The sequence below is a fragment of the Cyrtonyx montezumae genome, unplaced genomic scaffold, assembly GCF_038088225.1.
Source record: "Cyrtonyx montezumae isolate F1298 unplaced genomic scaffold, pur_monq_1.0 scaffold_4, whole genome shotgun sequence".
Taxonomy (NCBI): Eukaryota; Metazoa; Chordata; class Aves; order Galliformes; family Odontophoridae; genus Cyrtonyx; species Cyrtonyx montezumae.
Window position 1 is genome coordinate 11,452,352 of NW_027072045.1, and position 13,561 is coordinate 11,465,912.

The 13,561-nt window shown below is 41.1% G+C and overlaps 2 protein-coding genes across 3 annotated transcripts; one reads left to right on the forward strand and one right to left on the reverse strand.

Moving 5' to 3' along the window:
- The first annotated feature begins 152 nt into the window (after positions 1–152).
- Positions 153–1,400, forward strand: ATP5MK (ATP synthase membrane subunit k). Of its 2 annotated transcripts, none has more exons than XM_065746868.1 (3): positions 153–279; positions 367–462; positions 1,311–1,400. In XM_065746868.1, exons 1-2 carry the CDS (start codon positions 193–195, stop codon positions 457–459), a joined length of 180 nt encoding a protein of 59 aa, XP_065602940.1. In that variant the 5' UTR covers positions 153–192; the 3' UTR covers positions 460–462; positions 1,311–1,400. The 2 variants fall into 2 exon arrangements, with proteins under 2 accessions (XP_065602940.1, XP_065602939.1); XM_065746867.1 differs by having other exon boundaries at positions 1,314–1,400.
- Positions 1,401–2,655: 1,255 nt separating this feature from the next.
- Positions 2,656–13,561, reverse strand: TAF5 (TATA-box binding protein associated factor 5). The gene is made up of 11 exons (XM_065746869.1): positions 13,048–13,561; positions 11,616–11,856; positions 10,169–10,484; positions 9,403–9,566; positions 8,830–8,965; positions 8,189–8,309; positions 7,088–7,217; positions 6,148–6,312; positions 5,553–5,730; positions 5,232–5,409; positions 2,656–4,288 (listed from the first exon to the last, which is right to left on the reverse strand). The coding sequence occupies exons 1-11, from the start codon at positions 13,559–13,561 to the stop codon at positions 4,071–4,073; spliced, it is 2,361 nt and encodes a 786-aa protein (XP_065602941.1). The 3' UTR covers positions 2,656–4,070.

Sequence of the window (13,561 nt, forward strand, 5' to 3'; positions counted from 1 at the left end):
TGGTTGTGTAGGCAGGATTGGCACACTGTGCCTGCTCTTCATGCATGTCTGTTAAATGTCCTGAAAACAAGTTTAAATAGCTGTCAATTAAAGAACTAAATACAGCATAGTGATCACATTGCTTTTCTATTGATCCTGTGCAACTGACTGTGAAACTCATTAACTCTCCTGTGTTGCTTGTTAGGAGTAGCCATGGCTGGCCATGATTCAGGATCTCAACACCAGTTCACTGGATTTCAGAAGTACTTCAATAGCTATACCATCACTGGCAGGAGGAACGTATGTATCATGGCAATTAATTTTTGTAGTCTAGTAATAATAATGTTTTTTTGAGTTTTAGACTGATCAGAAACTCCTTTTTTTCAGTATGTAATAGCAACGTACACAGGCATTGCAATGCTCGTCTTATATTTCAAGCTTAGACCAAAAAAGAAGACTCCTGCTGTGGCAGATAAGTAAATGGTAAGTGGCAGGTGTTCTTCCAGAAAATATTCAATTCCAGCCCAGGAAGGAAGGGTGACAAAGAAATGGCTAATAACAAAACATAATTAGGAGGAGAAACACAAGCACGTGAATTTTGTGCACGATTCTAAACATTATTTGCAGTGCAGCATTTTATGTTGGGGCATTCTGAACAAGTTAGGTTGTTACTGGAGTTTACAGGAATCATGGGTTTCTAGTATTTTCTGTTCTTCAGACATAGCAAACATGGTTAGGGGACCTCGTGCAGAGAGCAAGGGTGGGCATGGAAGGAGGAGTGGATGTATGTTGCATCTAGGTACATCAGATTTTGCCTGTACAAAATACATGCCTGTGACTTATCCTTTTGCTGTAAATAATTATTGTTACTATTGCTTTGTTGTAACAGTTAAGGACTTCTGTATTAATTGTATCTGAGAATTCTAAGAGGAGATTAATATTGCACTTAGGACCTTGTTTTGAACAGAGAGGAGCCCTGTACAATAAAGCTGTATGCACTGAGACCTTGCTTGGCAAGGACCACATGGAAGTGGTGGAACTTGCTCTTAAGTGTTACAAAACTCAGTAGCCCACTCTCAAATATATTTTCATTGAAATGACATTTTGAAAAAACCCTTGGGTTGTCCTCACAGCCTGCAAAAGGGGTAGAAAACAATGAGCTTCAGCTTATTATCACTGTTGTATGATAAAGGGCCACTGCTCTTTTTTTTTTTTTAATGTGTTGAAATTTGCCTGCTTTTATGTACAATTGTCTGGGCTTTGGGAAGGGATGATGCTCAAATAGCAAACTTCGCACAGTGCTACTGATATGTTTGGTTGTCATCTCTCAGCAGGTTTCCGGCATGTCTGAAGCTCCAATCTGTGTCAGTGTAAAGGAAATTGATGTCCTATGATGGCTAATAAAATATAAAAAACGATAATTTGCTTTATTGAAAATGACATGGTGCAAAGAGGCAGAAGTGGAGTACTTTTTCCTGTTTCAAGAATGACGTGTAGTGGAGATGGAGTAGCTGATTCTTGTCATGAGTATTTTAACTCATTTGCTGTTTGTAACACATCCTAAATTGACCTGAGCACTTGGTAGAAACTTGGCAGCATGATCATACCAAGCTCAGAGCATCTCTGCGTTGCCAGGTGTCATAGCAGACATCAGTAAAGTTGTATGGCTTGCAATTCCTTGGCTGTGCTGGTTACTCCCATTTTTACACTTCCAGCTGCTAGCTTACATGGGAAGCATTACTTCATGAGTGATAGTGCAGTGCACGACAGCAGTCAGCTGCTGGCTCCATTGTCTGTATTTTGCATAGATCCTTTCTGGTTTTGGGTGGAAACATCCCTCACATCCCTCTGATCAAATCGTAGCACACACGCTCCTTGCTTTCTCAAAATGTTGACTTATATACAGCCAGCTTTCTGCTCACCATCTTTCTACAGTAAAATTCAGTTCCTCGGATGAAAATGATTATACAGTGCTTCTTGGAAGGTCACCAGCAACAAGGGTTGAACCTGGCACTTCTGAAGCAAAAGCATGAGGCCAAAAAGTGCCCAACTCAGTGTCAGGAGCTAGGCACGGTTAATGGCAGAAAGAGAAAACGTAGGCCAGAGGAAATCACATGGGGTTCTTCTGCTCTCCTGCCATCCTTAATTTATTATTAAAGGCATCCTTCTGAGTAAGTCTAGTCTTTCTGTCCTGTTTACATCAACAGCCTCAGCTCCCCAACTTTCCAGTTGAACAGTAACTGTTGTAACAGTGTAATACACACAATTGGCTAAAATGTATTGCCTAGAGTTAGAACTAAACATAGGTTGAACAACTAGTCATCAACTACTTTGTTTATCCTAGCAGAGTACTCACTTTTTAAACCCCTGTTCTTGTTTCACTGCAGCCATCAAGGAAAGAAAGCATCTTCTTCCAACATACAGTCTACAGCCACGAGCTATGTGGTTTTAGTATTTATTATACTATAAAAAGTATAAAACTGTACAAAATAAAAAGGCAGAACGCGGCAGTGATTTTTTCAAGCTCTCAAAGCTGTACATGCTTTTAGGTAACTTGCTCGATTCACCATATTTTTACTTAAGACCAACTGGTTGTCTTGAGTGCTAGGAAATTTTGATGTAGCTATACAGATAAAATCCATAATAGTTTAGTTTTAAACATTTGTCTTTAAAGAAGACTTCCAGATTAGCTTCCTTATGAATATTCCACCCTTATTTTGACGTTTAATGCCCCTTTACTCCAAGGGTTAGTCAGAAAAAGGATGAGATAGGAGGTAGCTCTGTTTACCTTAGAAATGTCAGATCTTGGTTTTCTACATCTTCAATAGAGGGCCAGCAGATTGTTTAAGTGTCTGAACCCTTGCTGCAAGTAACCAGGAATACAAATTGACATTTTCCTGCATACAGTTTTAAAACCTTTTATAAAGGCCTTCCCTTCGGTGGTGATGTTCCCATTCACAGACTTCAAACCCATGTCTATCCTCCCACTGTTTTGTATATTTTACTTTTCCTTAAAAATAAAGCTCTGAGCTTTACTGGTTGTCCAGCAAGGCTTGCAGGAGTACAGCAGGCTTCTTTTTGGGCGGCAGCTGTCACACCAGCACACAAGCCAGCCTTTCAAAACCAAACTGACACTATACTGACAACTGATCAAGCTTTTTGCTTTGCAATAATGTTTCAATTTCTTGATGCTTCACGAGTTTTACAGATTGATGTATTAAACTGTATGCTGAAAGGATGCAGGTTTTTGAAGCTCTTCAGATCTAATAAAATATACAAGGGTTATATTGTTTTTAAGATTGGGTGATGCATTTCATTGTGCCTCAATCTCTTTCCCCCAAGTCCTCCCTCCAAAGCATCCACATGGCAATTTGTGTTGCTTAGCACACAGCAGGAGCTACCTGTCAGAACAGAGTAACAAGATCTGCATTTCTAATATCTCAGAAGAGCACGGAAGTTTGAAATCTTTTCAGGACTTGGTACTTGGATGCATAAAAACAACACGTAACTTCTCTGCAGTTCCCCACAAGCCTCTGCCTGTTGGGCTTATTCCTTCAATGCCCTGTTTGTTGCTGTGATAGTCTCACCATACCTGTTGCCCAGCCCAGGCTAGAGTGAGTTAAACTACATTCTCCTTTTCTGAATCTGGAGTTGTTACCTGTGTTTGAGACTGATTAAACATCATCAAACCGTACAATAAGTGCTTTAAAAACAAAATCATTTGAGAACACATACCAAGGCTGTTAACTTTCCAGAAGTTTCAGCAGAGCTCTGTACCACCTCTGAGGAGACAGCCATTTTCATATACATACGTACATACGTATGTATACATTTATCAAAAGCACCATGAAATGATTCCTTCCTTTTAACTCACGTTGTCTTGTCAATCTCCAGCATTTTCAAACTGTGAGAGCAGAATATGAGACTTATGAGAGCAGAACAGAGAAGATGTTGCTCGAGTTAGTTTACATAGTTCTGTTTTTCCTGCAGTGGACTAGCAAAGTCCACCCGTACAAAACATTCCTCTTCATCTCACGTCCTGGGGTCACTGCTGCAACAATCTGGCACAGTCAGTCTTACATCTTCATGACTTACTGTGAACTGTAGGCTCCTGCAGCTAGCAGCAAGTTCCTGCGTGTAAAATGAAGGTGTACAACTGGAGTAGATTTGGTCATGTATGTACCTAGTAATAAGTCCTGTGAGTTTTCAGGCAAGTTTATGTGTCCAGTGGCTGTAGTGAAGTCATCTGTTTCTAAATCTTCAAACGCTTTCACTGCATCCCACAGACGAACTGTGTTATCCATTGAACCTAAAGGGGAAAAAGGGAAAGTAACATTTTAAAGACAGCAAGTTAGACAGCAAGTTAACACAATAGGGATTAAAACTCACAAAGCAGAATTGCTGGTAACTGAATACTAAGCCCTCATCCTGCAATGAAGCATTTTTAAACAAGCCTTTAACACAGTGAATGCACACACAAAAGCTACCATTAACACAGTGAATGCACACACAAAAGCTACCACCTGTAATCCAACCTGAACACACTGTGGATAGATAAAGTGCAAAGAACCACCTCATAACCTCTGAGTTTCCATTCTATCAACCAGCACGTGAAAAGGCAAGACAACCTTAGGGGCTGTGTGCCAACCACACCAGATGTTAATGATTCTAAGTCACGTAAGGACACTTTTTGATGCTTTGATACTTCCTCTGATACAGGGAAGACCTGTGTCAAAGAAGGACCACTCTGCAGGTCCAGTGGTCTGTGCTCAGCTACCAGAGTACCCCTGTGAACTGGCAGGAAAACCAAGCAAGCTTCACAAGTTCGACTGCTCATAAATCTGACTGTTGATGTATGATTTTATATCAAAAATCTAGCATAAAGAAACAGGCTACAGATTACTTATTTTCCTTCCTTTCCCTTTCAAGTCCTGCTACATGTCCCCCACCTCTCTTCCCATCTCAGTATCCCAAGCATCTTTAAGTCCAGCTACTTCTTGTCTGCCCTAGAGGCATTTCTGACTTCAATTTCCACCCGCAACAGTACACACAGACCCCAGCCTTCATTATCAATTAACTGCAACGCCGTTCCTTCAGTTCCCACAATACCTTTTACCACCAGTTTTAATTTGCTGCTTCTGCTTAAGAAAGTGCCTCTAAATTGTCCTCTTCAACTTAAGGAATCCATTACCAAATTCCACCTCATACTGATGAAACGCAATGGAAACTTGTCTGCTTCCAGGGACTTTTACCTGATGCTAAAATCTCCCCATCTCTACTGAATCGGAGTGCATAGATAGTGTCAGTATGCCCTTTCAGTTCTCCAACCATCAAGCCATGTCCGATATCCCACAGCAGAACTCTGCCATCCGTTGCTCCAGTAGCCAGGAATCGTCCATTAGGAGAAAATGCCAATGAATGAATCGGACCCTAAAAAGGACATTTGCAGACAAGAAAGCCAAACAAGCTAATGAAGTCTACTTATATTCAGACAGCCAATCTGCACTTGTTCTGAATGCTACTCTTCAGAATCCCACCACAGAAATGAAGTCACACGAGCAATCTGCCTTTACCTTATGACCAGTGAATATTCTTACACAATTCCCATTTAAAACATCCCAGAGCCGTACAGTCCTGTCTGCTGAGCCAGTGGCAATATAGTTAGAGTTAGGATGAAATCGAGTACACGTCACATCAGCAAGATGGCCAGCAAATATCCTTAAAGGCTGGTAATGATCTGTTGCCCACAGTCTGAAAAGAAAAGCTTCGTTAATGAAAGGAGTCCTAATGAAGTTCAGAATGTGCTGCACAATAATAACAAAATAAGGAAGTAATTAATGAGTGGCTTCTTACTGGTAAGTTCAATGAATTAGCAGGTTCTGTTCTGGAAAAGTACACTTTTCAGAAGGGAGAAATAAAGACCATTCTGTCACGGTTATTAAATAACAGGAGAAAATATTTTTAATTAAACGACCACATAAGAGGATGTTATCTCTAATGTGTGTTGAAAAGGAAAAAAACCAAACATTAAAACAGTTGCTTAGTATTTAATTCATGTGAAATAAAATCTACTTCCAGTAATAGGTTAGCCTATAGTATATCAGCTAGTCAGTGTCAGAGTTAATTTACCACAGAACTGATGTGTAGAAAACTCATCTTGTTTCTTACCTAGCCACTCTGTCATGTCCCCCTGACACAAAGTAATACCCATAAGGAGAGAACTGCGTATCCCACACTGGATAGTTGTGTCCTTTATATCCCACCAGACACGTGAATGTTTGGAGGCTCCACAATCTGACAGTGCCATCCTCAGAACAGGACAACAGGTAGTTCCTGTTACAGGAGAAAGTACAGCACATTACATATCAAATTAACAGACTCTGTGATCATTGCATAAACTCCGTAGTAATTCTACAATACATAAAAGTCTCCACTGGGCAGCAACTATTTAGTATGTCCTATATGCATCTGCATTTTAGTGAAGTAAGCAACAGTAAACCGCTCAGGAAGGATCGAGCCCTTGGTCTTTATGCAAGAGAGACATTTGCATGTTGATGATTAATTCTGACAACACAGCAATAAAGAGGGGCTGAAAAAAGAGCTAGTCTTCACTTAAGAATTACATTTACACAAGGAATAAAAACCAAACAGTAAATTGCTACACTACATTACTTTAAAATGCTGTAACTCTAAACTAAATGATAAGATTCTCTGAATGTGAACTCAGTATGAATTCTTTTTCTTTACCCATGCAACCTGGGCTAGGGAGCAGCTTTGGCAGGGAGAGTTGGACCAGATGATCTCTAGAGGTCCCTTCCAACCCCTACAATTCTGTGATAGTGATTCTTAATTCATTGGAAATTGTGAATATACTCTCTATATAGACTACAGTCTATACAAACTCTTATCATGTTCCACACAAGGCTTACATCTCAGCTATGTTTCTGTGATGGTTATCCCTTGCATGGCTTATCAATGTTTTTAAATCTGTTATTTTAAAGATTTTAAAGAGTTACTTTAATCTTCTGGAAAAAGCTGCATTAAAAACGTTCATATTCATGGCATATAATTAAGACTCAAGCAAACTAATTAGCTTGTAAACTTTTACCTATCAGGACTGAAGCTGGTGCCATAGACAGGTCCACTGTGACCATATAAAATCTTCAGCTCACTTGCAGTTTTCTCATCCATGATCCTCTCCAAGACATCATCTGATTCTTTGTCAATTAGACTGAGATCTGCAATATTTCAAAGTTCATGCATCATAACAACTGTCAGACATTCACAGATAAATGCCATGAAAGCAAATAACACTTTCTCCAAAAGCCATAAGTAACTCATGAACAAAAGTGCCTTGGAATAGGTAACGCTGAAATATATACAATGGCACTTACAATACTTTCACCATCCTAAAAGGTGATAATAATGCTTTACACAATAATCATTCTTTCACAAGTCTTCGTAATAGATAAAACATAAAAATTCAGAATAGATAAAATCCTTCTGAGTTTGTTTTTCATACAAGCAGTGTTCAGCCTCAAGGCACAACTCTTGAGATGATGAATTTTCATGTCTTTCCCCAGAAAGTAAATATGGCACAAACACTTTTCAGGTGTGTTTCAACAGCTTCCCACTACACACGACTTAAAATAGCTTTCAACCTGTAGGCTTCTGTTTGCTGAACACGGCAACCACATTTCATTTCAACACCAAGATTAAGAATTATTCACTTGGTACACGGCTTCAAATGCAACACATTGTTACGTAAGAGCGAAATTAAAAGACAGATTTGTGGAAACCAGGCTTTAAGTGTTGAGGGACAGAGACTTTTTTTCCACACTTCTCAAAGTTCTTCCTTCTATCTTTCTCCAGGGTACCTCTATTCTCCTACCTAGATCCTCTCTAAACCCAACTGTCTCCTATAAGGTATAGCCATCCTGCTGCTTGTCTGGGTGGTAGCTATTTCTATGCTATTTCTGGGTTCCAAGTTCCATGTACAGGCTGCCCAGCAGTACGTGTTCACAACCAGATATCTCACCCCTTTAAAAACTTATATTTCTAATAAGATGCAATTATACAACTGCACGCAGTGTTTCTTCAAAGTCACAACGTGCAACTGCTCAAACCAACTCTCCTGACACATATTTTTCTGTTCACACAAAACACACGTCACAAACAATACACACATTAATAATTTTGCCTTGATTACCTGCTGCTGCTTTCACACTGCGCAGCTTTTTCGGGGTCACGGACCACACTCTGACTGTAGAGTCAGCAAAGCCTCCTACAATCATGCTAGAGTCATCTGTAATGTCCACTGCAGTTAGACCCTGCACACAAAACAGCCATGGATGTTGTGTGTATCTTTCACAGCGTATATCAAACATTACCAGATCCTAAAGACTGAAAAAAGAATTAACTATACTCATTTAACAAGAACAGGATAGTTTGGACAGGTACGTATTTGAAATAAACACACATTCTTGTGCCATTAAAAAGAAAGATATATGAGGCACAGTTAATGATGACAAAGCAGTACTGCTTCTCAGCATTTTGGTGCAGAATACACTCAGGGTCACATAGGAAAAGTGCAAGAAAGAATTAAGGTAAAATCAGAGCAAACCCAAGGAAAATGGAGATTAGTTTAAGAAGTCATAGATTCATAGATACATTAGGTTGGAAGGGACCTACAAGATCACCTAGTCCAACCATAAGTCTATAAATATAATCTTGAATGTTCCAAGTACTCTGATAATCAATGTTAACTCTTACATCTACTTCCTTTATTAAGAATGAAGCTCATCATTTCAATTCCCTCTTTCATATGGCCCAAATTCTTCTTTTACCAACCTGATAAGCATTAAGGAACGTGTAGAAACAGATGGAAGGCAGGCACTCTGGCCCAAGACGCACACGTCTAGCAGCTTCCTTCATGTTCATCACTTTATCCAGTTTGTCTGAATCTTTCAGTTCGGGAAGAGGAATTCTAGAAACACACATTTTTACAATCTTTCCATATTGTCAGTTTAAACAGAGAAAGCAGGAGCTTCCCATGCAACTCTATACCTCAATATTCAAATAGCAAAGTGAATTTGGAAGAATGGAATACTACGTAAAAGATTGATGAGAAAAAGAAGCAATAGCTTTAAGAATTCCAGACAGGTAGACAAGGTAACTAATTGCGTATGGTTTGAAAAGATGAGGGAGTAACCAAATAAAATCAAGGGAAATCCAGATTGACTCGAAGGGCAAAGACAGAAGGCTACATGCTAAGCTTCACACTACCTCCCTTGAAATCTCATGGCTAAGCTGTCTACAGCTGATACGGACAAAGAGCTAAAAACATCACATGACCAGCACTGCACATTTGGTGTGGTAATACTGGATTTAACAAGAGTCCTCTACACATCATTCCCTTGGTACCTGTTCTGGGGAGGAGCATTAGGGTCTTGTTTTTTACTTTTTGACCCTACACTATCTCTTTTAGGTTTTTTCTTCTTTGGTTTTCCTTCCTCATTTTCTCCTTCTTCATCTTCATCATCCAAAGGCACATCAAACTCTGGTTCCTTCAATAAGCCAAAGAAAACCTGCAAGCCAAAGAAATACATATGACATAATGGTAACAGTTGTTCTCACTGAAAATCGATTTTTTATCAGATTCCAAACAGCAGTCTGAAAGGGACAGTTCTAATAAGTTGAACATTACTGCATTCATTACTGATTAGCCTGTCACAAGTGTAATACATGTTGTGCTGTTTTACCCAACAATTGATCTGGACAACTGTTAAGTTCTCCCACCACCTCTTAGTGCTCCCTAAAGCAAAATCTCTACAGCTTACAAAATTTATTTGTGTAGCACTGTGGCATTGCATTACTGAGATCTACACAACAGTCTTTCCAGTAACAACTGGAAGAGAGGAAGTCAGACGGTCAATTTTAAAACCGGACAGGAAATTATTAGTTTAAATCTAGCTCAGTGAACAGAACATAGAATTGTTTCTCACAATTCCTTCTACCAGCCAGTGACACATTTTGATTTCTCTACTCCTGATAACATCTATTTGTACAGTACTCTACTTTTCTTTTGCTCATGATGTTTTTTAAGATCTCAAGTAGCGACAGTCAGTACTTGCTGAAAAACAACTCTGGAAACATTCAATAATAATGAGCAATATTCTTTTCCTCCTACCTTTGCTTTATTTGCCTCTCGTTTTGCCTCCCCAGCCAAGCTTCCAACCATAGCATCTATCTGTTGTTTACTACGAGGCATTCCATCAAAAATATCAATGTAGAGATGTTCCTGAACAATGTTCCAGATCTGGTTGTTCTGCTTTTCCTGAAGATGCCTCTTCAAGAGCTGGTAAGAGTCACGGGAAATACGTAGAACAAACTTGCTTGTTCGGAAATCCAGCATGGTCTCATTACCTTTCATATGCTCTTTTTTGGTTAAGCTAGACAGTACACGGAGGTCATCTTGGTAATAACATTCCTGATCCCCATGAAATCTACAGAAATAATTTAACAGGTGATAATAGATTTCTTAGGAAACCCTAAGTGCACACTTAATTACATCATTTTAACCTGAAACACAGTAGCTCCAGAGGGTCCTCACATAACTATACATGGAATTATCTTTCTGCTGAAATAAAATTTCTTCCTCGAGGAATCAGTGACTTACAGAATACAGTGAAATGAATCAAGAGGTAAGGAAACAAGACAGAGAGAGTACACAAAGACAATCTCACAGAAATTCATATGCACAAAGGGTTATTGCCTGCAGTAAATAGTTGCAGTAATGCATCTATTTACATAAATGAAACTTCAATTTGTGGAACCATAAAGTACAAGGCATTTCTTCTCAGGTAAGGCTACCTGGATGTACTCTTAATTGGTTTGTTACATGAATATGCACATTTAACAGTGAATACATTCCTCAGTTTCCACTCACATTATGTAATAGCTGACATACGCCTTGAGAAAAGAAGTTTCCATTTTTAATTCAAATCATTTATAAAATATTTGTGGCAGGGAACATTTGAACTACTTAAATAACTTTTTTTTCTGACCATGTTTGAGGGATAAACACAAGTTGAAATTCTTCACAGTTGGTCTGATTCCAGAATACAAATTTAATTTAAACTTATTCTCAAGATATGAAACACAGTAAGAGCACAGAAAAATGGAGATTAATGGTAAATTATTTCCTTTAATCTTATTAGAAGCATTTAAATATATGCACTATGGTATTAGTAAACATTTATAGACTGCATTGCTTTGGATCTCAGTGCAACTTTCAAGTGCTAGAAAATGAGCCCACAGTCTTTCCCTAAAGCAGCAGCATCCCTTCGTTGACACTTTGCAGCAAGGAGCCTGCCACCTAACACAGAGACCATTAAAATCTGTATGCATACAGTTCAAAAGCATGTAGTTTGCATATCTTTCTATTGCTGGAGTTTGGAAAATGATTAACAATTGCAGTTCATCCACAGATTGCAAATCTCTTCAGCATTACAGAAGAACATGTGTTTGTATGTGTACCTATATACATACACACCTATGCCAGCCACCACAGCTTACAGACTTAATCAAAGTAGCAAACACCACATAAATGAAGTACACAAATGAAAATTACTTACCTTTCAAAAAAAGACTTTGCTTCACTCTCATGTTGATTGTAGACCAACTCCAAGTACATGTGCACAAAGAGAGGATAAAACAGCTGAGACAGTTCGGCTCGATGACAGTCCAGGGAACATTCAATGAAGTTTTTTAAACCACTGTAGTATTCCTCATACAGTGTTGGGTCCCCCTGCTGATTGTAGGCAGACAACACTGCACTCACATCTGGCTGATCCTCCACAACAACCCCTCCTCCAACTGCAAAAGCATTAGCATAGAACAACAGATTTGAGTAACACTGCCTCAAAGAGCAATGTACAGATAGCAGAAATACAGTGGCTAACTCCTGAGGTAAGGTGAGGCACTCAGAACAAAACAGAACATTGTCTTGATCTTGCTCAGCCCTACCTTTAAGTGATACAATTGAGAGGATGGTGGCACACTAACTATAGCCCAGCAACTGATCCTTCAAGTACCATTTACCACCTTTTTGTGCCCTCCCTCCCAAAAGTTGCTTACAAGGTGTTTAACACAGTGCCTAACTCAGCTAAGGTAAGTGGAAAGAAGCTAATGTCAGCATCAGAATCCTCCACTGCAAGGGCTAGAAACTGAGGTCAAATGAGCTGAATCTTTCTAGGCCTCTAAGATACAATCAGTTTAATTATTTTGTTTTTAACAAGCAAGCAAAATAAGTTAATCAAGTGAACAGTTTACAGTAGTACAGTACAGTATACTGTGTATAATGGCAGTACACAGCCATTATATGGCAGAGACTTTTGTCACTTGCTAGTACTCTCCATAGCAGTTATTAAACATTTTCATCTCTTGGACTTCTACCTCAATATATACTTATCTCCTATCAGGTAATCCCAGGAACAAGCTGACTTCCTACTGCACACTAACTGTCATTCAGACGTGTAAGTTCCTGAAACATTTCCAATATTATGTAAAGCTGCCCCATAGAGTACCTTGATTAAAGTTACTTATATTCAAACTATCTGAGGAATATCTTAAAGCTGCTGTCAGTTTGCACTATAAATGTATAAAGCCTTCTCCACAAGTACCCTATTGCTCCTTCTTCAAAATGCAGCTTGTACACGGGGCTCTGGCATCATCCCTGCAGCCTAACTACAAAGGGACTCTTCTGATGCTCTTCAAATGGTACCCAGGAAGCACCTTTCACTCTAGCAGTGGATCCAGCAAGTAAAACAGCCACTATTCTTGGTCCCGTCCTCCAAGATGCACTCCCCAAAACGGCAATCTCTTCCAAAATCGTGTGGAGGGGACTGACAGCACCAGCAATCTCCCCGAGGACTGGGGTGCAGCCTTATCTGACCCCGGAGTACCCACCCAGGGGAGCACAGCCCGTTCCCCAGCATCACACTGCCCCGAGGCAGCGGGATGCACACCCAGTCCCTCCTGGTCGCCCCGCTCCCGCGTGGGTCTCACCTTTCCCCGGTGGCACCGCGGCCGCCGCCGCCACCCCAGGGCTGGAAGAGGAGACGGGGGCGACGCTGCCTCCTGTCGCGACGGCTGCGGCGGCGGTGACCCGGCTGAGCAGCGCCTCGCTGCTGCTGCTATCCCCCTCGCCTCCCGGGGCTCCTGGCAGTCCGGCACCGGCGGGGCTGAGGGCGGCGGTCCCGAGGTCCTCTCCGAGCAGGCGGGCTTCGCGGCGCAGGATCTCCTCGGACTCGCGGAGGTTGCTGCGCCGCAGGAACTGCAGCACGGCCACCAGCGTCTGCCGGTCCAGAGCCGCCGGCGAGGCGGCAGGGCCCGGCGCCGCGGGCTTAGCGGACGCCGCGTCCCCGGCGTTCCCCGCCGCCTCGCCCTCCGCCGCCGCGGCCGAGGGAGCAGGGGGAGCGGCGGTGGCGGGGGTTGCGGCGGGGGGTTGCGGCGGCGTCCCCGCCTCTGGGTCCGGCTTCACCGCGGACACCTCCACCGGCTCCTCAGGTACCGCCGCCAT

What these genes read in the sequence shown, in the direction of transcription:
- TAF5 (XM_065746869.1), bottom strand. Translation starts at nt 13,561, where the DNA reads ATGGCGGCGGTACCTGAGGAGCCGGTGGAGGTGTCCGCGGTGAAGCCG. An exon ending in CGCGGTGCCACCGGGGAAAG is followed by an intron (nt 11,857 to 13,047) that starts GTGAGACCCACG and finishes ATGCTTTTGCAG; the next exon opens with TTGGAGGAGGGGTTGTTGTG. An exon ending in GAGAGGCAAATAAAGCAAAG is followed by an intron (nt 9,567 to 10,168) that starts GTAGGAGGAAAA and finishes TTTGGCTTGCAG; the next exon opens with GTTTTCTTTGGCTTATTGAA.
- ATP5MK (XM_065746868.1), top strand. Translation starts at nt 193, where the DNA reads ATGGCTGGCCATGATTCAGGATCTCAACACCAGTTCACTGGATTTCAG. An exon ending in CCATCACTGGCAGGAGGAAC is followed by an intron (nt 280 to 366) that starts GTATGTATCATG and finishes CCTTTTTTTCAG; the next exon opens with TATGTAATAGCAACGTACAC.